Source organism: Harpegnathos saltator, unplaced genomic scaffold (genome assembly GCF_003227715.2).
Source record: "Harpegnathos saltator strain DR-91 unplaced genomic scaffold, Hsal_v8.6 scaffold140, whole genome shotgun sequence".
Taxonomy (NCBI): Eukaryota; Metazoa; Arthropoda; class Insecta; order Hymenoptera; family Formicidae; genus Harpegnathos; species Harpegnathos saltator.
The window spans coordinates 1254163-1279109 of record NW_020229918.1 but is presented as its reverse complement, the minus strand read 5'-3'; the positions used below and the strand labels follow the sequence as shown (position 1 = coordinate 1279109).

Sequence of the window (24947 nt, the reverse complement as noted above, 5' to 3'; positions counted from 1 at the left end):
TTGCGATAACATTGATCCATTATCCGCTACATTCTTATCACGCTTTGCATGTCCGAACTGTCCAATTTTTAACATGACACCAGCCTCCTCGTCGCGAAACATTTTCATGACGACTTATACGGTCGACTTCTATGGCCGAGCACACGGGGAGGAAAAGGATGTATGATAAAATAATAGGCTGATAACAGGGAAGAGTTTATCTTACAGCGGGGATTCAATATACATTCGACGTGGCTTGAAGCGAGATGCTTGTGCGAACGATTTTCTGAACTCCAAGTTTACATCTTTATCTTTGTGTATGAATAAATTTCGTGTAAACTGCGGTCATCTAATAAACAGATTACGCACTCCGACAATTCGTGGGTCGCAGAGCATTGATAAAGTTATTTTATTCGGACAACTCATTTAGACGATAAACTCCGTGGTATTACTCATAGGAGGACGGCACACAGTTATATTATTCAGTTTAGAGTTCTCTTACAGCGCATTTTGATTATTAGGGATCCTTGATTTACAACACAATTCTTAGTTTTGCATTTCAGCTTATACAATGAAGGACTGATCGGAGTTCGTTACACATCGAGCAAGACTTTTCAATATCAGTGTCACACGTTGAACACGTCTGCTTCGCGTAGGTTGTTGCATGCTGATATCGTTCGGAGAAGTACCGAATCGCTTGCCGATGTACGCTGTGAATAACAATTTATCCATGTCACATGTATTATACATATCTATATATATCCGAGAGGACGTAACGTGTCATACGTCTGGGGAACTTGTGGTAAACTAAAGCGCGTCGTTCGCTTATCAATCATCGCCCTGAATGATCTTTGTTAAACTTCATAATTATAATGTGACGAATGTGACCGTTTCATTGCAACATCAACTAACATCTAAATTGTTTATTTAACGACAAATGTACTATTGTATTCGTTGTCTGTGTAGGTAGATATATATTTTATTGGATACATATAGCATTCTTATTTACCAACTCCAATCTCCTCAATAATTAGATTTAATTTTTCCCCAAATTTCTCTCATATTCTTATTATAAATTATTCTAAATTGCTCGAGAAGAATTTCATTTGAGCAGATCAAGATTATAGATAGAGAACTCTACCGAAGAAGGAAATTTTTGTGGCGAATTTTGCGCGCAAATTTTTGCCTATCTACTAAATGAATTTTATCGGCAGCATTATTGCGATCTCGGTTGAGATGACCAAAAAGGACAATTCTGTTCCTACAAAACTGTTGTCTTCTTCCACTCCGTGTCCGCGTTGCAATCGTAAAACCACATCCCGCCGATTTCTCGCCGAAGGAACGACACGATCGTAAATTTCGCGATCGTATTTCGAGCGCAGAAGGGTCGCGAATCTCCTGCGGATTGCGTGCGGAGAGCATGGGGAAGATAACAGGACAATCCAAACGCGACGAAGCGCTCGGTTCTTCAGGCCCGTAAATGACGATCACGCCTACAGAGTCCTGGTACCGGAGTCGGCGCCAGTTATGAGGATTCTACGCGCGGAACAAGTTGCCGATTGAAAACGAAAGAGCAGCAAGAATGCAAAGGGAGGAACGTGATAGTGACCACCCCCTCTTCGTTCATTCGTACAGATGGTAGAGAGTCATGAGTCGTGTCCGTTCTCCGTGCTCTCTTTCTCTCCCTCTCTCTTTCTCTTCTCTCTCTCTCTCCCTCTCCTCTCTCTCTCTCTCTCTCTCTGTCTCTCTCTGTCTCTCTCTCTCTCTCTCTCTCATGCTGCTCGTATACATACGTACGTATGTGGCCTTTAGTCGCCGGGCAAAACCTCGGCAGTGAGGAGAGACGTTGCGCGTCGACTATCTTAGCCGGATCAGTTCGTACGTGCGTGCCGTTACCGTGAGAGCCGGAGGAGCTTGAATGCACGACGAAGATGCTGCCCGAGACTGGACGATGTTCGCTATTCTGCTGGTTAACAATAGCGCTGCTCGTCAGCCTAATCGTCGACGACACCGGCGGTGTTTGGAAGAGACGGGAGGATAAGACCAAGTGCCCGAAAGTGAAGGGCATACGTAACTTTGACATCTCCGAGGTACAGGGTCCTCTGTGACCAGCGGTGCGAGGTCACAGAGCATCGAAGTGATGAGCAGCTCTTGATGTTTCGATTTTGCCTGTCAGAATGCTTTTCGCAATGATGCTTCTTCGGTATCAAGGATATATACCGGCTCTTTGCGCGTTGGCATTGTGCTATTTCAAATGACGATTTCGTGGTTGAAGTTTTCATCAAATTTCCACTTCAAACGATCTTTTGTATTTGCCCTTGTGCGTCAACGCGCGCCGAAAGGTAGTCTCGCGTCTCGCGGAGGCGAGGACAGGTCGACTTTTTATTTAAACTCCGCTGCCCGTGATTTCATCGGTCCCCGTAGGATTTTCTCCGTAGGATTATACGAATCAAAAGGTTGCTTCCGCGTGTGTATCGACGTCGCACAGAGCTCTGGCGATCCAATTCGCTTGTTGTTTTCCATGTGCGCTTTCTTATTTGTGTGTTTTATGAGAGGAGATTAATTATATTAAACGCGCGGGAATTGGCCTAAAAAAAAACAACAGTTTCTGACAAAAGAGATCAGCTGCTCGTTAAACTTTCAGAGAGATCGATCCTGAACTCTTCGGAGAATTTGTAGCTACAAGCTATAAATACAATTGCAGAGGATAAGCGCGATTCCGAGACGTTCCTTCTGCGCACATACGTACGTTTGACATACAGCTTCGCGCAAATTAATCTGTGGGCAGGTTGGTGAAAAGGAAAAAAGGAAGAACATCTCACACACGCGTTTGTCACACTTCGCGCGAATCTCCTCCTCTGTTGCACTTTACAATACACGTTAATTACAACTGCTTCAGCATATCGAAATCAACTTCAGCGCCTGTTATTTGTACAGCATTCGATGCTGTCACGAAGTTCGCGACACCTCTCGGCCCGGTGGATCGGGTCATCTCTCGAGCATAATTTTGTGGAGTAATTTGACCGCGTTATTTACGTATTTAGCGTTGTTTGACGCTGCGCATTGTTCAAGCTGCGATATTGTCACGCGAAATAGCGTAATGCGCGTTGACGTATCGTTCTGACGTGACTTCGAAAACGGATGATCGATAAGCAATTCGTCGGATATGTCGGCTGAATATTAATTATTGCACAGATCGCAATGTGCGTCTGCTTGTTATATGCGGTGTAAACGTCGATTTCGCGCAATAACGACTGGAATTATTGCTCGCGCTGTTCAATTAACGGCGAAACACTCGGCCTGACACGAGCCGAGACACTGCGACGAATGCCGTCGTTGTATTGTCGTTGGTATTCTTATTGGCGAGTCACGCGAATATCATGTTCTCACACATAACATCGCGCTCGCAGTTCGCTTCCCGACGAATTTTCATGACTCGCGTCCGGCGTGTTAAGCGCACGGTGACGTGATTGTTGAGAGAAGTTTTTTCGATCTCAACCGACAAAACACGCGACCACAGTCACTGTAGGGTCGTAATATCTCCGCGTGTGTGGGTGTTTGTGTACGACAATGTTTGCACATATGTGCCCAATTGTCTGGTAAATCTCAAAGAAGCGGTTATGCACGCTGAATTATTTGCGATTCTGTTTGATGGCCGTGAATGTGTAATATTTTATTCCTTGGAGATCCTCTTTTACACACACACACACACACACTCTCTCTCTCTTTCTCTCTCTTCGCGCTCGCGCGCCGGCTTTCTTTTCGACGCGTTGGCGTTTGGCGAATTTATTCTGGAAACTTTATGCGTATTTAAGGGATGACTATTTCAGACATGTCGCGTGCACGCGACTATTTCCGCCGGTGAACATGCTTTTCGCGAACGCCCGCTACGGCGATAGAGATTCTCCGCGCGGCGAAGCGGATCGTATGGGCGCGAATGCCCTTTAATCCGAGGCCGTGTCGCTTAGGTTTTTTCAAGTTGCAGACCGAGCGGGGTGAAACGCAATCCATATTTAGAAACGAGCTTTTTCAAGTATAATTTTAGTCACGCTCTTCATATTATCGCGTCGTGCTTTTCAACTAGGCGCGGTATAAAAACAGCGACGCGTTTTTTGTCCGACTCGATTAAGATACGCTACGATAAACTATAACTTCAGTCTTCCGGACCTTTTTAGATCAACCGTGCGTGACTTCATCGTTCAGAGATAAGCATTGAACTAGGACATAATGTTCCGCGATAAGCCAAAAGTTCGGAATGTTTCGTCGCGTTTTCTTCGTCGTGAATCCAAATAATTTGTTGCATTCGCCTCGTGTCTTCGTGACGATACGATGAAGTATGTATGTATGTATGAAAATACATCTTTCATCAGCGATGTAATAACATTTCTAATAATTCCTGCTATGTGTAACGCAACGCCTGTAGTGTGCTAAATTAGAGTTGAAGTCAGTAATAAGAATTCATTGGAAAATGAAAATTCACAAGAGAGAACACTTTTTCGAGCACGCACATTGTGCATTAAGCCGCATAGGATTGCAAGTTTGCGAATATTACGATGTTTTTGTTGTGAGATTCAAAATGCTAAGTTTACACGACATCGATTCGAATATAGCACGCCAGAAATAAACTCAACAGAAACTAATACAAGTCCTCCTTGCATCTGCATCTATCGTCGTTTGAACGCTCTTAAATTTCTGTGATCCAGAATGTCCGGTGTGATACGAGGCCGATTACATGAAACGATAAATAATTTCTTACGAATTGCTTTGAATACCGAGCTAATAAATGCAGAGAATAGAGGAGAAGAGTTTATACATTCTGAATAGAAAATAAGTGTCTGGCGAAGAGAGTAACGCTCAATTAGAAACACAATGAAATTCGAACTACATAGTGTAAAATTGCGATACAGAATTACAGTGTGATACAAAATTACACGTTCGGATAAAGACAATAGGCGCATGATCACGCCCGGCGGATTTCCCGAACGTGTTCCCAGTGCTGTTTGCACGCGCGGTGAGCGCGATCGAGTTTGACCCGCGAAGAGCACGCATTCATTAGCATACGTTAACGCGAAGAAAATCAGCGCGGCGTGTAAACTGTTGCGCTCATTTCACGCGTGACTTTACGCCCACATGCTTACTACAGCACGTAATAGACACCTTGCGCTTCTTGCAGTTTCTCGGATCGTGGTACATCGTACAGTACTACGCAAGCTCAGAGGAAGCTCTCGCGTACAGATGCATGAGAGCCGAACTCTCGGTCTCGCCCGAGAGCGCAGAAGTTACTATGAATTTCACTTACAGCTTTACCGACGATCCCATTAACGAGCTGCTCGTTGGTAACATCACGTGGAAGATTCCCTCGTCGGATTCACCCGCTCACTGGGTGCACGCCGAATTTCCATGTAAAGCTTTTCAACTCGTCATTAATTTGCCTTCGTTCGGTCCGCGACAATGCATCATCATTTACGGAAGCTCAACGCGACACACTATAATCCGCAAAGACAGTTTACGAGCTATTATACGAGCTTGATTAGTTGTCACGTGTGTGAGTCGCTTCTTGTTTCTAATTCTTGTCAAATCAGCAGCGACGTCAATTTCAAAAGATCAGAGAATTTTATTTCTATTGTTTTCTTTCCCGAATCTGTCCGGATGTTAAATGTAAAGTTTTTCTTTCGAAACTTTCCAACTGCAAAATTTGACAAAAGAGAGGATACTTGAGATTCTTTTAACAACGTTGTAATAACTCGAATATTGTTTACAAACCTTGCGTCTCAAACGGAAACCTCAAACGTTCGATAATAAAAGGATTTAATTTTTTTCTTACAGACGAAGGAGTGTACAATACGTACGTGTTAGATTCGGATTACAAGTCCTGGGCATTGCTAATGCATTGTGCTGAAAAGAGCAAGAGTCCACGATATTTATCTAGCTTCATCATGAGCCGTGAAGAGAGCCTCGGGGTGAACGTCATTTCTTATCTGCGCGAGAAACTGCCTAGGTACGTTCGTCTCGGTTTAAAGTCTACCTCCTGCTGCGAATTCCCGTTAAAACAGATTGGCTTTATTATATTTTCTGAAGTGCTCGACTGCGATTTTATACTGGAGAGAGAAATTTAATTTAACGAAACTCACTGCGAGTAGAAATTGCCCGAGTTGAAGCAAAGTACCTCCCTCGTTGTTTCGTGAGATTATTGAAAGAATGAATTATTTTATCCACTCAATACGTAGATATGACATCGACTTGGAGTATATGTTCCCTATGGATCAAAAGCAATGCAACAAGACGGAGGACTCGCTGCTACCGCTGTTTGCATCCGTCAAGAAAGGATATGGCATCAGAAGGCATCCGTTGAAACGGAAACATAGACGCTCATGAAATTCATTGCTCTCTCGGGAGCAACGACATACATCTGAAATGCCTTGGAATAAGGAAATTTTTCTGTATCGAATTTAATATTTCGCGTCAGCCGTCGGCTTGCACTTCTTGGATATCCACAACGCGAGAAGAAGTGTAACACTAGTCTGCAAACATAAAATGCAAGCTTATGAATAGCAGAACGGCATTTAATTTACGTTTCCGATGTACTCGTACTTATTTCGTTAATACAATCTGTCGTCATAATCGTACGTTTTACTCTACTTTTTTAACACTTAAGAGAACATGTGATATATCTGTGTACAGGATGTCCCAACTATATCGACATCCACACACATTTATGTGTCTTTGCATAAGGTAGGAGAGAAGCCCGACAACGACACGGAAAATGAAATGCAAGAAGTTGGATTCGAAGAGCAACATCAAGAGCACACGCTCTCAATGCTCGAATCAAACAGCAAGAACGTTACTTTGGGCTAATTTTATTAATTCAATTAACAACATGTTATAATACTTTTCGTCTCTTCCTCTTATTTATAATTACATAATTGTAATGAACTGTTATTGTTTTCTTTAGACCCGTCGTCTCCCAACATCTTAGCACAACTCGTCCGAATTAACTGACACGCACATGCGGCGGCACGCAGGATCGTCACGATCTCACCGTCGTAATCGTTAGCAATCAGCAACGTCATCTTTATCATCGTTTTATCATTAGCGTAACAGTCGTAGTCAGATTATCACTCAACGCACCTAATTACTTAATTATTGGATATGGCAGCTACAACTTATAAGAAATATTACAAAATCACTTATGACTCTCTCATTCTCCTCGCGCTTGCACAACATTTTACGCATACGAACGCTATCACACCAAGACGAGCGATTTTTCCTACCTATTTTTTCCTTTCTTTCCTTTTCCCGTCCTTTCTACCTTTCTCCTTGCCTTTCTTCGTTTTTCTTTTTGCACACGTGCGATCACGCGATCTCGACGAGATCGCGCACGGCTTATTCGTGAAAATCGGCTCTGTCCGGCGCGCACGGTCGCCGATCTTCGCGAGAGCACGCGACCCTTCGTTCCACGGCGTCCGTTACCTCTCCCCTTAGTTTACACGCGTTTCTGAAATATGTAATAATCGAGCGCGCTCGTAACGACCCGGACGCGCCGATTCGCGTCCGCGATCGTGCGGCGTGCGGAGTATAGGAAGAACGCACAAGGGGGGGGGGGGCGCCGAGAGACACCACGTGGCGTATGATAAGTTCGTTCGCTTGTTTTACGATGCATGTTTCGAGATCATTGGTTGGCGACGATCGCATCGACACACATCGATGATTGCTTCCCCATTTACCGGGACAGATCAGTCGCGATATAGAGCCGTCCGATCGCACGACGTAGTTTACTGCTAAAGCTATCACACCATGCGCTCGCTAAACTATTACACATCACACCGCACTAAACTATCACACCATTCGCCAGCATTCACTCTTATTCGTTCTACGGGCGTGTGCGTACGCACGAACCGCCTATTAGTTTTCTAGTAATTTATCAGTATTAATTAGTCGTATATTTAATTTTTCTTCTCTTTTAATCATTCGTAAATTAATTTTAACATAGTCGTTAAATCTGTATTTCGTAAACCTGTACTCGCGCGCATGCGACCGCTGTGAGCGTACGCGCGTGTACATACGTACGTTTCTATGTGCGTGCACGTGTGTGTGTGTGTATATGTGTGTGTTTTGTGTTTGTTTCTCTGTGTGCGTGTAAATGCGCGTATGTGTGCGTGAGTGTGCGTGCGCGTGTCATACGTGTACGCGTGTTATGCCTCTGTGTCTTCAGTATTATTTCATATAGCTGATAGACTATCTATTTATTTGAAATTTACGTTTTATAAATATCCTATAATATGTCGCGTTTTCCTCCTTTATTTTTTTTCTTTGCTTTTCTTTCCTCTCTCTCTTTTCTTTTTCTTTTGTTGCTTCGTCATTCGATTATGCGCTTTTGTACAAGGATGTAATGCGAACCGAGTGATATTGTATAGTTTGACGTGTGCCCGTATTATACGTGTGTACACGTGTGTATGTGTGTATGTGTGCGTGTGCGTGTCTCCTGCAACCAACTTAATAATCGCGTACAGGTGCTTCCGAGTGAACGTAGAATTCTCGCTGCCGGATCGATATTCGCCGTCCGTGCATTCGCCGAGTCATGTACAGTTCGGTTTCGGACTTCTCGGGCGTAAATGGTAACAGAAGTGAGCGAGTTTGTTGATAGGTGGGTTGGTGCGTCGGTGGATGTACGAGCTGTGACCGAGTGTGTTCCACGTGCGACGATAACGACGAATGACAATGGGGCGGGCGAGTGCACGGTCAAGCGAGCGAGCGAGCGAGCGAACCGTCCCGCTTCGACAGCGGTTTCGATTGTCGAAAGTAGAAAAGTGAGAGAAGCACGGTGTTGCAGTGATTAGAAATAGAAATTGAGAGAAAGAGGAAGAAATAGAAATTGTGTGTGAGAAAGAGGGGAGAGAGAGAGAGAGAGAGAGAGAGAGAGAGAGAGAGAGAGAGAAAGAGAGGAAAAGAGAAATAAAATTACAACTGGGAAAAAATACAAAAAAAGAAGCTCAACGAAAGAAGCGCTCGCGCATATGCGTAGTTTTGCCGCGGTGGGGTTTCCCGCGACGCAAGAGATGAACACTCGTTAGATATTAGTAGAAGTACTAGACGAAACCGGTGAAATTCTCTACTGCTTAAAGTTATAGTTAAATAACGGACGGCCGGCAGCACACCAGTTCATGTTTTTCTTTTTCTTCCTCTTCTTCTTCTTTTTCGTCTTTTTTTTTTTTCTTTTTGGTTGAACAATCAGACGGGTTTCGATTATTGCGATGAGAGACTCGTCTTTTATTTTATATTTATATTATATATACTATATATGTATATGTATATATATAAGGGCACTGCCGTGCCGCACGATCTAGCTTCTTTTCGTTTAAATAGTTACGATAAAGTACGAGATAGGAGGCAATTACAGTTTACGGAAAATTCGACTGATAGTTTCCGCAGATAAGAGAGGGATACGAAGGCGCAAGCCGCTCCGTTGACATCCGCGTGAAAGAAGCGTGAACGGCCGTCGTTTCTTTTGTTCCTTTTCTTTCGTTTCTTGGCTCTTGATTTCCGTGTCCCGCGTTAAGGATTTCCTACGACGCTTGTCGCCGCGTCACCGTGTCGCTGCACATGGTTCGCGTTCGCAAGCGATCGTTATGAGCCGCGCGTGAAGTTCGCGTAGACCCGCTGAAACCGCGCCAGGGATGTGTCAAGAAGTACGACAGAATGTGTGTATGTGTATGTGTGGAATATTGAGAGAAAGACGCATTCGTAGCAGTCCCGTTCAAGAGGAGTCCCAGCTGATCGGAGTTAGTAGATTTTTAAGACAGTTTCTGGCTTCGAAGGACAGCGAGGTGAGGAATTACCTACAACGCGGAACAGAGCTTTCCGCGGAGGAATAGTGACGGGGGGGATCTACATCACTAGGAGAAGGAGGGTAGAGGGATAGGAGAATTATCAATTATATCACTGGAAGATAATTATCTTCAGCAAGGTTTTTTTTTATACAGGACATTTTATCGATTAGATTGTCCCATTAGATAGGGTCTGCCTGCGTGACATCATACCTTTGCGGTGGTCCGTATAGGCTCGCGTTCGCCTCCACCGCCTATTTGCCCGTAGTGGTTCGTGTTAGTTCGCCAATTTTAAGGAAAGAATTAAGGGATTCCTTCTGCGCATTTAACGTTGTACGGAAGAACATAATTCAATAGTCAGTAAAAAGACGTCGTGTGTATTTAAAAAAAACTTGCTGAAGTTAATTATTTCCCGGGAATACAGTTGATAATCTCCCCTCTCCCCCTCCACCCCCACGTATCTCTCCCCCTACTCTCCCCGCAAAAAGCTATGCTCCGCGCCCTGCGAAGCTTCTGATTCAGAAATGGTCTTACATACCTACTGATGTTGTCCGATTTACTTTACTAGCTTTGAAATTTCGAAGGAGGAAGAAACAAGACGAGGAAGAAGAGAAGGATGACGAGGAGGAAGAAGGGATGCGGCGGAAATTGATGGTCCGCGAAAAGCGTTCATTTTTGGACGCATCGTGATGTCGTTCAATCTCGTCGTGGCCGAATGGCGCATTCCGCTTCGTCTTCTTCGTTATCTTTCCTTTTGGTAGGTCCAACGTCGGTGAGGTCGGCGATGTCAATCGTCGACGACACGATTCCGACTGTCTTCACTGGTCTCCTCTCGTGTATCCCGACTGGTAAAAATAATTAGCTACGTAGCGATGGAAAGAACTTCGTGAACACACGGCCATCCTATAGTCACGCACTCCGGTCGTTCGTTCACCGTCAGCCGAGCCATCTTCAGCCGGTCGGCGGTGAGCACGTTTGTTGCTTGGTCCGACGTGCGCGCACACGTGCGTCCGTTTTGATCAATCGGCCGCGGCGCCTTGTCGCCGTCGGATCTTCGCGAGGTGATCGATGTTCGTCCGATGGTCGTCACGGGTCGTCCTGACGAGCATTACTTCACCCGCGACGAGCCGTTGCAGTCCGCGGTGGCGATCTGACGAATCGGCGACGACCGCTGTCAGTAGACCCAAGAGACGGGCACCCATTGGGGTGTCGTGTGCACGCGCTCGATCGCGCCCTCCAGCTGGGCGATCGTCTCATCGAGGTCGTTGTTCACGATGGTCAGGTCGAAGTAGTGCCCGTACGCCTGCTTCAACATGTCCGATTCCTTTGCCAGTCGTTCCAAACTGCCGTCGAGCTGAAAACACATAAGCGGCACCGTCAGAGAGATCGTCACCGATCTGTCTCGCGGATTCTGCGGTACGGCTGTGTACAAATGGCCCCGATCGGAAGGGACGCTGTGAATTGGATGATAAAACAAACTCGCTGATGACCGAATGGGAGCATCCTATCGTTGCACTTATCGAGGCGAGTGATCGTCGAATGAAAGGCTCCACTGGATATATACTTTGGGAAGAACATCTTGCATTGCGATGAAAAAAATATCATCTGTTATTTTATACCTTTCTCTTTATAGAGCTATTTCGCGACGCATTTCGTATCGGATATACGTATAAATTTAAATTGCGTTACACGGCAAATTTTAGATAAATCCTAGCATCATTAGTTTACTAGATAATATCGGAATTTGCGCATTTCGTTCCGCGTATAACCAGTTAAGGGTGCTCGCGATGAGCACGCACTTATTGTTTATTAGCATATATATTATGTTTGTAGAGCCGTAAGGCGGAGTGTCGCCGCCGTTCTTTATCGATTTTCTGCTGGAGAGTATTCGCAGACTATACAGTCAGTCGGCCAGAAACAACAATTCACCCAGGAACAAGTGAGTCGATGATCGTTTGCTCGATTAATTTGCTAAATCCATTATTCATTTAAAGGTCGATGAATAGTTGGCTTAATTGCTCAATTGGTGCGCAAGCATTCCCGACTCACGCTGTTATCTATGAATCAAGAACTGAGCCGCGTTTCGACGTAGATCGGGGAATATCTGCACACATATATATATATATATATATATTGCTGTTCCCCGCGTACTCTTCGATAGATCCTTTGGCTCTGCTAACTAGGTACTGCATTAGTGCGCTGCAGCATGCGTTGTTACAGAATGAAGTCTCTTTGACAATTAATCATATTTCACAGCGAACACTTTAAAGCCAATACTCTGGATCGGATGTAGCTCGGGCGAGAGAAGAACTCCCTCGTTTTTCATTCATTATCTCAAATCGTATAATTTGACACGCAATATGCAGGATACGCGCGATACTCCACGCGGATGAGTAATACAATTGTTATTTTAACGTTGTACTTTATATACGCTCAAATGCAATTGATGAATAGGCGCGCGCAAAGAAATATATAACGTTCCGGTAAAAATGGTGAAATGTGTAATTAGAATGTTACTGTTAGGAACAATATATACCGAGACGTACGTTTTTTAAACGCAACCATAGTCGGCTGCATGCATTGTATGAAATAATAGCACGGAATTATAGGAAAAGGTACGTCTGTATTTTGTTACGAATTTATGAATGTTCCATTTTTGCTCGTATTGCGTGTAGTCGTGTGTCCGCCGATAAATCTCATTGTAATAAAATAAATACGCACGTCGAGAATCGATACAAGAGCGGCGCGGTTTACGCGGGAGAAATATTCAAAATATGCAATATGTAAGTTTATTCTTCAAGAGCGCCAAGCTTGTTTCCATACTTACGTCTGCAACGTTTTGAAATACTGGCGCGGCGATGAAGACGACGTAAGGTGCAAATTCAGCGGTACGTAAAACTTTGAGTGCCTGCGGTTCGACGTCCAATATGGCCATTCTGCCTTCTTCGTGAATTTTGCGAATAGTTTCGAGTTTAGTTCCGTACATAGCCTCTTCGTGCGTACCTGTTTGCAGAAGAGAAGAAAGAAAACAGTTTGAGCCTTAGACTCTCAATGTCCTCAGGGGATCATAATCGGGAACAGATTTGCTCGTGGTTCATCAATTTACCGTATTCGAGGTATTCATTAGCGGCTATGTCTGCCATCATTTCATCGTGCGATACGAAATAGTAATTACGACCATCCTCTTCATCGCTTCGTGGAAGCCTCGTTGTATCTGCGCGTATCGAACGGTTAAATTCGAAACAGTCTCTGTGCGTTTCACACAACTAACTTAACTTTGCATTTTTCTCCAAATAAGAAATAATTTCATCAAGCTGCAATATCACATGAGATACTCACGCGGAATGGGATAGGCGTATTTATCAGGATGCTTGGAGATAATTGTGTTCTTTATGTGTCGTCGACCGACACCATGTGCTCCCAATAATACTAATGTCTTCCTCTGAAAGGCAGGATCTGCAAAGGGAGAGATAAAGATTTTTTATACTTTTTCGGAATTAACATCTAGATATCGTATGTACGTCATAATACGCGCGTATATTTTTTATACGAATCTAGAGAAACATGTCACACAGTGACGTGCGCATGAATGTGAAAATGAATGAGAAGACGGGCGCTGCGTGTTCACATTGGATCAATTATACGAATTAAAATCGATTACTGTACAAATTATAATTAATTATTGCGCCAGAATTTTGTACAAAACTTACAAGGAAGCTTCACGACCTCTTCGTAGGTCACCAGGTCCAGCTGGTCGAAAACAGCATTGTGCTTAGCGAGATATTTATCCTTGTATTGTTTCTTTTTCCGGCCGAATATTGAGCAATTTACTGCAAGCAAGAAAGGATCGTTAATGTAAACGCCGGAGAACGCTCGAGACGCGGCCGTCTCCGCCTGCCTCGAAGACGTTTGTCGCACGTAAACTTGCAAATTACCGTGCAAGCGTCACGTTACGGAATCCATTATCTGTGTCAACTAAAAAGAGTCCCGCGTCTCTGTAGTTGTCGACGAGCGGTCGTTGTCGAGCGATCTCAAGGGGCGATCGCGACATCATGGTCGTCACGATAGCGAGATCGACTCGCGAAATTTAATTCAATTTACGTACACCACGATATGCATACACGTACATACATATGCACGTACGTGGACGTACAAAAAATCACGTCAACGGACAAAGCGACGGCTAAATACTCTTATAAGAAAAAAATTATTTCTCTGTTAACACAGATAGACACTGTGAGCAAGTTTCCTTCCTCAACGAAATCAATCGACAGTGCACGACGTGCGTTACGCTATTGACGAGAGATGGGACGTTTTTCGCAGAAGTCACTCTCATAGAAAAATCGTTGCTAGAATATCTCATGTGATCACCGTCTCTTAAATATCACCCGACACGGAATGTTATCCTCATCGGAAACGCGGCACACACCGATGTGCATGCACGGCAAGATAGTCGGTTCCTCGGGATGGGAACTCGAAGAATCAACGAGAGAGTCACGTCGGGGTATGAAACGATGGACTGCTACTCGGCGACAAAGTCGCTTCCTGGGTCAAGCAAGATCTTGTCTATATCGGTATAAAAAAAGTTCATTCAGTCAGCCAGTTCGAAAGAAGCCATGCCCAAAAGGCACTCGGGAGTCCTATTGAGAGGGGTGTTCCAGCAGGTCACAAGATGACATCGTAAAGTTCGTGGTGTAAGAGATTAATGCGTGAGATTTTGAATTATACGCGTCATAATCGGAGCCACGGTGAATATCGCGAATCTATTATCCGTGATCGCGGAGTTAGTGAATGCAATCGAGGAGGACTGCGCGTATGACTGTGTCATCACATTGAATTGTGGCACAGCGATACCTAGCCCAAATATTGGCTGACACTTCGAAAAACGCGCTGACACAACTCCGCGATCTTTATCCGGGAATTTATGCTACGGGATAGAGTCGCGACGCGAAAGTCGCGTCTTCGGAGTTTTTGCCAAGATATCCGCCGGTGTCATTGTCCGTTAATGTCCGAAACGATCGATTGTGGCTATCCGCTGTAAGCTCCGATTATAATCGTGCTGTCGCAATATGTTTGCGAGTGAGGTCGTGCGAGACAAGCAAAGAAGTGCGTGAAATGTTTTTTTCTTTTTTTTTTTTCTTGCGGCGATTGCATGCATCGAAGCACGCTGTGTAAAAGCATCTATTAATTGATTACACACACAAAATGCCATATTCCTTACATTAATATATATATATATATATATATCATGTTTGACATTACGCTCGTAATTTTTCATAAATCACGTCACACAAAATCATGTACGCAGGCCTGAAAAATGAAAACTTGTGAAAGCTGCTCCGTTACTACGGTCCTTGGTACAGTACATATGTTTCAAGGACGCTAAAATTTCTGAGACTGACATCCATTTTCATCCATTTTCATGCATCACGTAAGATATTTTTGCAAATTGCACAGTTTAACGCGTTAGAATTCCCTGAGGGTCCGTACGTGATGGATAAAAATTAATGACATTCTTGAAATCAGAGTGCAAAACTTATTTCAAAGAAGCAATTATTCTAAGAGAGAGAGAGAGAGAGAGAGAGAGAGAGAGAGAGAGAGAGAGAGAGAGAGAGAGAGAGAGAGAGAGAGAGAGAGAGAGAGAGAGAGAGAGAGAGAGAGAGAGAGAGAGGGGGGAACAAAATTGTTGCAGATCTGTGTTCCTCTTCGATGGAAGAATTGTTTAGCGTTGCGCGACTGCAGTTTGTAGGGAATCAATAATTATTTATTGCACATATTGCATGAATAGTTTTTGCACTGTATAACAAGATACGTACACCTTTGTCGAAGAGCATAGCAATGTGTAAAATGTATGAAACATTATGTCAGAGCTTCGTTCGGGAGAAGAAGCAGATGGTGTGTTTTCGAAACTTCTTGTCCAGATAACTGTTTTTTCTTAGCAGAGAAACCACCGACTTACTTAATTGCAAGATCCAACAAATTAACGATCCAAAAATCCTCACGTCCACTGTACAATAATCCTGCCTTGCGTTTCGTCATTTTATCGAATGATGCGAATAGATATCGTATAATGTACAATGTAAAGATGCCGAATGTGTAGTTCGTTTACATTAGAAGATCGCAAAACTGACAAATTTTACATATGAAATGAGCTTAGAGATGGCGCGCTACGAACGCGATCGGAAATCGTCGTCCTTCCGCAACGTAAACCGAGATACAGACGTTCTATCCTACTTCCTCCGATCAATCGAACATCCCGCCGTCCGTCTTACTGTCGATCTTCTCTGTAAGTGATGCGTGTACTTAGAAGCATGGGTTCAGTTTGTATTTCATGCGTCTAAAAACGGTCCTACGTGACTGACTCTACACGTGTCTACCTGAAGGCAGAGACGTACCTGTCGAGCCGTCGCAGCCTTCGGTGTGAGAAGAACATCCACCTTCTCCTTCAGCGTCTAGCCCCGCATAACACACAACAACAGATATATCACTGCAGCTAATTATTCTTGTGAGCGCTAGCTCTCCGTTTGTCTATTCCTAATCCGCTCCTCCATGCCAACCATTTACGTCGACAGGCACATAGAGATACACGGCGAGCCGAGCACTCATATACACAATGCGCACACACATACACACACACACACACATACACACACTCTCTCTCTCTCTCTCACACACACTCTCTCTCTCTCTCTCTCTCTCTCTCTCTCTCTCTCTCCCATCCTTTCTTTCGTGTGTTCTTAAAGCGTTCAGCTCGTAATTTGCGTACAACTTCACAACCGCGATTCTCAATTAGAATTCTAACTTTCGACGTTACGGATCGAAACCGCGGAATTGCTTCTACTCACGCACCATCGTGTTCTCTCATTAGAGAGATAAATTTTCTACCGTTGAAAATGACAAAGAATCTCTTCGCTATTTCTTCTTTTTCACGTTACCACCGAACGCAGCCGCAACAATTTCACTCGAGATTTAACGATCGGAAAAACGTTGCTCCAAAAATCAAGAAATTGTGCCAAATGCCTGCAACAAAATTTTTGTTATGAGGACATCGATTTCTAATTTGTCACTCAACACCTCATTAAAGTTCGATGTGGAGGAGACGGACCGTCTTGCGTACGGTTTGATGTTTTTTGTTGCTACGTCGTTTTTATCGTTTTTCTATAACAACGCGTTTCATCTTTAAAACATTCTACGAAACTGAGATAAAAGCAGTGGCGTTTTAAAATTTTATGGTTTAAGTGCCTACTATCGAAAGTAGCAGTCACGATCAATCCTTTATTTTCAGCATCCGCTGGCGAAAGATGTATTTAGTCAAGTGGAGCGGTCGCAGGAACATTCCGGCTGCGAATTTCGATAACGATACGCGCCTGCAGGATACAAAAGTTAAGAATCTCACTTAAAGAATAATCTTTACAATAGCATTCGAGATTTGAATATTGTTACGATCGAGAGATTCAATTGAGACAAACGCGATGAACTTGGAATCCAAAGTTTATCGTTGAATATATCATATTTCCTCGGTGGTGCGCGGGAGATTTTATTTCTTCGACACGAAAGTTGCATTTATCGCTACTATGAGCGCAACACAACGGTGCAATTTCTCACTGAATACGAGAGAAAGTACGTGTTTCGAGTTTTACGAAAAGAAACATACATTTCGAGCGATCAGTAACAAACGGCGAAGTAACGTCACAGCTGCCAATCTTTTTTTTTGCCTTCGTTCCGGAACGCGGCCTGTGATTAAACGCTGGCGATAATTACCCAGCTAATCTGTCGTGAGCGAATGGTACACTGTTGATACGCATTCTATTTTACGATATAATTGATTGATAACACACGATACCACATGCTCCATCGAAAATCTGTACACATCGAACAACACACAGACGACATCGTGTTCGTGAGCGTGTTCGTTTCTTGCGCAGCGGTGAAAATTGGTGGGAAATCGATCGGAATCGTTCGATGCGATTGGATGACAATGGATCGATCGAGCGTCGAGTGAAAGAACGTCACGTAACGACGGTTTCCGCAATCGGTGGAATTCCGATTCTCCGCGATCTTGCAGTCGAAAGAAATTCTGCGATCTGCTGGAACCAGTGATTTTCACAGAGAGAGACCCATCCTCTATTCTGGTTTTTAATTGAAATTACCCTCGCCCTCAGTTTTCTACTGCGCCCTATAATTCTGCCTTTGCGGAATACCGTAATGCCATTAAAACTTTCATAACGAGATTGTTGCGCGGAAAATTTTATCGTCTTCTGATGTTTTATATTAGTCAACGGAAGACAGAGAGAATATTTTCGAGACTAACGTCTTTTCCGTAGTCTCGCTCTGTCGAATATATTTCCTTTATTCGCTTGCTTTTTCTTGCAGCAGCCCCGCCCATTTTGTAATTTAACCGCGATGATTATTCTCGATTAGAGATCGCGCGGTAAGTTTCATCCCTCGTCTCTCTTTTGTCTACGACGTACAACGTGTGTGGAATTATTTTGATATTAAAGCCGATATTCCTCGCTATTTTATTGAGATTTACGGATAATCATACGGATACGACGAGATACGAAGCGAGTGGACAGTGAGACTGAGTTGGATTACCTTGTTCCTGTTTGTTCTTCTCCATAGACATGGAGGCGATGCGCCACTCTTGTAATTCGGGCGAAGGGATAAGACCCGCGGAGCCAGCCGCGTTATCCTTCCGCGCCTGCCACCAGTGATGGTCATCCTTGCTGATGATCTGCAGAATGTCGCCGGTTTTAAACGCGATGCCGGCCTGAGCGCACGGTATCAATTCGTCCTCCAGCGGGTCGTAGTCGAATTGTGCCCGAACAAAAATCTGTTGATGCAGTAGAAAATCACGTTACGATCGCTCGTCAGATGAGATTCGAACGTTGTGGTCGTTGTGATAATGATAGTAACAATCGTCATCGTCGTCGTCGTCGTCGTCGTCGTCGTCGAACCGTCGTTTGTACATGACGTCAAGGATTTCACTCCGCGCTGACATATTAAACGGGAGAGAATTACACGAGAAATTATATCGAGAGATCACAAAGGAAGAGGGAGTTTAACACATGAGATAATTGAAGATCCACGGTGAAATCATTGACATCCATTGGATCAGTGAGAAAAGTCTTAATTAATGGAACAATAGGTCCTCTCGACGATGAGACGTGACTATGGTATCGTTCTACGGCTATATCGATCGCTGATAGACCTACATATAATATAGCTGCGCTAGATATAGCGAAATGAATCTAGATATTGCGAGGAAAGCGAAGGATGCGACGTAGTGAAGCAACGGCAATAGCTGCTTGCAAAGAGTAACGACAGTACGTAACGTACAGAAAAATATACAAAGTATATCAATGGCAAATATATAGAGAGCGCTCGCAAAAGTTGCTCAAGATTGCAGTGTCGTTGTTACATGAAGCGCGCGCGCGCGCGCGCATCGACGACGATGATGAGTTCACGGTGGGTACGACCAGCGATCGACTCGTAGCTCGATTTCGCCACATCGCTTAAAAGTTAGGAAGGGCGGGCTGTCACGCGAAACGGAATTTCCAGACGAAATATCGACTCGCCGGTCTCTGAACGTCGCTGTATGACGTTTTGCAGTCGGTACGCTGTCGTTAGGTCGTCGACTCGAAAAAAGGGAGTCGGTGCGGCTTTTTACAGTCAATCGATACACACTCATCGGCTCGGAAGAATTCTTCGATCGAATGGGTCAGGAAGCGGAAAAGGGCCGCTAAGGATGGCGGAGGGCAACGGGAATATGTGAGGGTTGCGCGAGCTCTTTTGTCGTAATGTCAACTAGCGCCGGGATTTGAATATAGATTTTCCTCTTTCTTTTTTAGCGATGCGTAACACGAACACGCGTGGAGGCGTGCATATATACATATATATATATATATATACATATGCACACACATATACACATACGTATGAATGGTTCCGCTTACAAGAAGCAAGTCAAGCACTAGTTGTTGCACATCACGCAAAAATAGACGCACACGTACACACGCGCGTGAGCGAGCGCAACGCACGCATACCGAAGATGCACGATGCAGAGATATGCGCGCGGCTACTACATGAATGTGTGAGTAAAGAACGACGCATGAGACGATAGGTATGATGAATAATATGATTGCGATAGTGACGACAAGACGAGAATCGGTCTTGGTTAGCGCAACCATTGTTTGTGAAACAGAGCTGTGAGGATTTTCGATAAATATATATATGTATGTATGTGCATTTATCTATCTATCTATCTATATATATATATATATATATATATAGAGAGAGAGAGAGAGAGAGAGAGAGAGAGAGATTGAGAGAGAGGGAGAGATAAAGAGAGGAAAGAGAAGAGAACCAGGATCGATGTGGGAGAGCGTGGAGAACGGCTGCTTATTGATTCTGTACGAATATTATTCGCCTCGATATAGAGATACATCGTAATTGTATCGATTTTAATTATAGCTAGGAATTTTCTCTGGATATCCCGAGATTTGAGTATCGGCTATTTGAGACCAATTAACGTGTGTGTATTAATTAAAAGCAGCGCAGTGAGAGGGCAAAAATTAACGACTCAGGAGCGCTGGCTGGATGCATCCTGCGGTTTTGTCCAGAGGCCAATCGGCAAAATTTTAATATTATAAAATGATATATCTGTTCGTTTGTAATGCGAATATACGTGATTAATGTATATTCACGAACACGAGTGTATCTCGATTTACCACTTATTTATTACGCGCCCCGCCAAGCCGATTTAATATTCGTACAGCTTTAAGATTCAGCATTGAGTTTTACATGTCTATAGGGCTGTGTGGTTATTGGAGGTTGCCATCACTTCCGGTAACGCCGATCCGAACACGAATTGAAAATATTCCATTTCGATCACAACCGGTAATACGAGAAAAATGGTCGTACAATATATGAACAGATTACAGATCACACACGTTATCGTGAAAATCGACTCGCACACGTATCTCTTTGGGGGGGGGGAGGAGGGGGGGGGGAAACACACTTCTGTGTAGTGGGGTTCGAGTTACGAGTGGGGTTTTTACAAAACAAAACTCGTCGACTTACTTCTACTCCGGATTGTGCGGCGATCGTAACGCTAGGCTAATGTAGTCGTCCGGACATCCCGGGGGTTCGAATGCACGGAAATTGATATTCGTCGCGGTTGATCATGAAATCAACATCTGAGACATCTGAGAACGCGTGGCTCGTTGAATTATTGGTACACGAGCGTCTTATCTGTTTTCACAAGTAGCGTGTCTGTTCCAGCATCATGCTGGCAAGTAGCTTCCCTTTGAGACAATGTCGAGCATGCCCTGTCCAAGCATGACGAAGAGCCACACGTTCTCGAGTCGGTCTCGCTCGGGAGGATCACGTATACACGAATTACGTCAAGTGGGTCGTTTGAGAAGCGGAGGTTCTTTTGACAAGAAGCGCACGGACGCCCAGGATGAAGCGCAGAAAGGAGATGGATATTGTGAAATGTGCTCCATCTTAACGTATACTCGTACTATACAAGATTATAAACGGGTACACTGCGCGGACGTGAAATAACAAGAGAGATATCACAGATTGTCGTTCGCTCTAATTCGCGCGGCCTGATTCGAAATCGTCGTGCGGGGAGACGAGTGCCCGCTACGTATCGTATCGAATGACTCGACCGAAATGACAATATCTCTTAACAGCGTGGCTTGTGATACGATCAAAGCAATGATGATATTTCTAGGTCTACGTCTAATACGTGTATCGTAGAGAGAAAGAGAAAGGGAGAGAAAGAGAGACCGAACGCTTTACAGATTTCCTTTATATTTCTAAAGCATTCCTCTGAGCGTCCATGCGAATAGGAATTTTCTCGTGTACAGGCGTATAAGCGGACATATCGTTACGTGTTACTCGCACTTGAGAACTTCTATCGTCAGGTACAGATACCGCGCATAGATAGATAGAGGCTAGATAGAAAAAAAAATAGATACGTGGAATTGGAATGAAAGATCGATAGACGCGAAAGTCCGAGTAGAATCCTACTTTTCAGCGATGGCGTGTACAGGTAAGAGGAGTAAAGACAGTAAGAGGCACGTGTATACGTGTGTATGTGTGTGCTTGCGTATGTTGTGTGTTCGTTGTGTGCATATTGTGTGTATACACACACACACACACACATACATACATATGTGTGTGTGTGTGTGTGTGTATGTGTATGTGTGTGATAATAATTATGTGTATATACGCATAGCCGACTAACTACAGCAGTCCAATCACACCAGATCAAGTGGCGGTACTTACTAACACTGGCAGAGGCCTAATCCTGAACAACTAGAGTGTTGAGGAAACAGAAAAAAAGGAAGATCAATTAATTAATACGTTCAAAGTCGTACCAAGCGTTAGTAACGGATTAATCGGAGCCCACCGCGCGCCACGTCGCGCGGGGGGCGGAAATAAAGTGGTAAAAATGACACAATCAACGATAAAAGAGCACCTACGGTTGGGTCGCACGCGTCAACGCTTCCGAGATGCACGGTATGCATTGCTGTGTGTGGCACATGCAGGCTTTACTAGATCCTTGTACTATTAGACAGATGATTCGTACCCTCGACGGCTACGAGACAAAAAGAAAGATAGAGGGAGACAGGGAGAGGGAGAGAGGGAGAGAGAGAGAGAGAGAGAGAGAGAGAGAGAAAGAGAGAGAGAAATAAAAAGCGTTGGATCTTCGCCCGTGTAAGAGATAATTTACGTGTAAGATATTCAAGAATAAATCGGCTTGAAAATAATACAAATTCGATGAATTGAATTCTTGTGATGCTGCAGCTACGAAAAATGAATAAATAAATAAATAAATGAACTTCACATCCGTTGTCATATTTTTGTTTCGACCGTTGCAACGAAAAAGGAACATACGAAATCACACGATCATTTTCGATATTTGGGAAATTTCGCAAACGATTACACTGCAAAAGCATAGAGGAAGAAAGCAAGAAAGAACAGAGAGAGAGAGAGAGAGAGAGAGAGAGAGAGAGAGAGAGAGGGAGAGAGAAAGAGAAGAGAGGAAGAGACGCGACACTTGTCGGTAATTATGAAGATATCGATTGGCGGATGGCTCATGGATTCGCACCCTGCGGAACTGAATCGCAAGTACGGTCTTATACATTATGAGCTCCGTCGAGATCCGCGCTTCGCAACACGCGGGTATCGCTGATGCAGCGCGGAATACCATGGAGTATTACTGACGCGCAATCTAATTAAACCGGCGGCAAACAGCAAACGTTGTTATTATTGCCTGGCTGTTTGGATCCCCGTGCAAAACGGCTTAGATACCGTACGCGTAGATTATTGTTGTTTACTCGTTTACACGCCCGACACCTGCTGCGACCGTCGACGGTACGAAGTAATTTCAAGCTCGCAGCTCGCTGCGACATGTGTCTGACGAGCGTGGCGCGGAAGTGCGAGTTTCGAGCGTGGGTTCTCTCGATGCCTTCTATCGATCGCGAGGACCCGAAGCGGACCGATACAAATTTGTCCGCATTCTAATGTGTTGGGCTGATGGTCCACGTGGATGGTCTCATAGGACTTGAAGTTCCTCTCGCGCGCATGTCGCAGAAAAAAAACAGGACAAGAAAAGAAAAGGGGTAAAACACTTTGAAGCGGGAGGAAGCTGGCGGAAGTACACGGTGCTTTCACCGCCGCTCGTAAAAGTCCGCGATTAGATCGCCGTCCGAAGTTCCAACTCGTGACCCGCGCGACAGCTTTTCGCAGAGTGTTTCGATCTTTCGGAATTTCGAGCCGCCCGCGAATGATCGGACGGAAGTCCCCAGTGAAACGCTCGCAAACGCTCCCCGCGGGACATTCTCTAAACGTTTCTCGACATCAAGTGACTTCTTTCCTCTACGTCGTATTCGCGGTGACTTTATCGTCTCACGCTGCGGCTCATTAGCGAGCGCTTTTACATTGAGAGTGCGTCGTGAGAAAACGAATGATTAATGATTCGCAGTGCAAGCGGACGGGCGAGCGAACAATGTACCCGAAGCAGCTCGTGCTCCGATTACGGAGTGAACAAAAGTGGCGGAATTTTAGAGAGAGAGAGAGAGAGAGAGAGAGAGAGAGAGAGAGAGAGAGAGAGAGAGAGAGAGAGAAAGCGAAGATACGCAGAGACAATATACTGGGTGTATCAAGACGCCCGGTGGAATCGGTTTCATAATGTGCGTAAAATCGGGCCGAGACCGAGACCTATAAATGATCTATAAACGGCATCCCTTTCGGTCGCACACATCTCATCGACTCAATGATGTGATAATACGTCATTAACGCTAGAATGGCCCGGCAACAGAGTTTGTCTATCAATGATATTAATTGTCGGCGCAGAACCTTAGACGGGAGCCTATAATGATGTTTCTCGTCGGCGAGTTACATCCAGAACCGCAGAATAATGCGTAGGCAAATTCCAGACAATCGGTCGAAGCTGATTGTCCGCGGATGCGAGTCGCGTCGTGCGTGGCGCAAGATTGAAATAACATTTTCCAAGGCAAGAGTATCGGGCTCCACTTCACCGCGCGCGCTTTCGGTTCGGCTCTCGGCTCGGTTAGAATCCATATTTCTACGCTGTACGGTAAATTTCTGCCATTCTGTCCGATTACAAATTCCTATCTCGCTTCGATTCGGACGTGAGAAATAATGATGCGGGGGTTCCTTTTATATGAAACCGATCCGAGCGTCGAGCCCGGCAACGGGCGACGAATGACGCGTCTCCGAAGCCCGAAGTTCGGGCTTTCGCGTTGCCGCCATTGCCGCCGCCGCCGCCGCCGCCACCGCCACCACCACCACCACCACTACCACCATCACCACCACCACCACCACCGCCGCCGCCGCCTCCGCCGCCGCCGCCGCCGCCGCCGCGCCGCCGCCGTTGCTGCTGCTGTTCAAATAAAGTCACCGCGATTGTGCCCATCCCGTTTCCATAGTAACGTCGCAGAGGACAGTGCATGGACATGGGTAGTTCATACGTGGGTTTCCGACGTGCATTGGAAGCTGCGCTCTACTCCAAAGAAGAAATGAACGGGCGAGCGAGGGGGAAAGGTTGACGGTGGTCGGTATGCTGCTGATGGGATTTTCAGGCGACACCGGGAAAGACAATTCTAC

The 24947-nt window shown here is 44.8% G+C and overlaps 2 protein-coding genes across 13 annotated transcripts in view; one reads left to right on the top strand and one right to left on the bottom strand.

The window, feature by feature from the left end:
* The first annotated feature begins 1789 nt into the window (after positions 1–1789).
* Karl (lipocalin/cytosolic fatty acid-binding protein Karl) lies at positions 1790–6947 on the top strand. Its single transcript, XM_011147657.3, has 4 exons — positions 1790–2069; positions 5153–5381; positions 5806–5977; positions 6207–6947. Exons 1-4 carry the CDS (start codon positions 1911–1913, stop codon positions 6352–6354), a joined length of 708 nt encoding a protein of 235 aa, XP_011145959.1. The 5' UTR covers positions 1790–1910; the 3' UTR covers positions 6355–6947.
* A 1453-nt stretch (positions 6948–8400) lies between these two features.
* The window catches only part of CASK (peripheral plasma membrane protein CASK), a 217423-nt gene continuing 200876 nt past the window's right edge, over positions 8401–24947 (bottom strand). For 6 of the 12 annotated variants that reach the window (XM_025308194.1, XM_025308202.1, XM_025308193.1 and 3 more), the window contains 8 exons: positions 22101–22130; positions 18399–18636; positions 16199–16255; positions 13514–13633; positions 13143–13259; positions 12910–13017; positions 12631–12806; positions 10970–11157 (listed from right to left, as the gene is read on the bottom strand). In XM_025308194.1, the coding sequence (XP_025163979.1) occupies positions 10978–11157; positions 12631–12806; positions 12910–13017; positions 13143–13259; positions 13514–13633; positions 16199–16255; positions 18399–18636; positions 22101–22130 (1026 nt within the window). In that variant the 3' untranslated portion in view covers positions 10970–10977. Of the gene's footprint in view, positions 11158–12630; positions 12807–12909; positions 13018–13142; positions 13260–13513; positions 13634–16198; positions 16256–18398; positions 18637–22100; positions 22131–24947 lie in introns of all 12 variants that reach the window. The other 6 variants (XM_025308196.1, XM_025308197.1, XM_025308198.1 and 3 more) reach the window with 4 other exon arrangements.

Bases quoted from the DNA above. Each gene is read 5' to 3' on its own strand.
- Karl (XM_011147657.3), top strand. From the start codon at position 1,911: ATGCTGCCCGAGACTGGACGATGTTCGCTATTCTGCTGGTTAACAATA. The intron at 2,070-5,152 runs GTACAGGGTCCT...CGCTTCTTGCAG, and splicing joins GTAACTTTGACATCTCCGAG to TTTCTCGGATCGTGGTACAT. The intron at 5,382-5,805 runs GTAAAGCTTTTC...TTTTTCTTACAG, and splicing joins GGTGCACGCCGAATTTCCAT to ACGAAGGAGTGTACAATACG.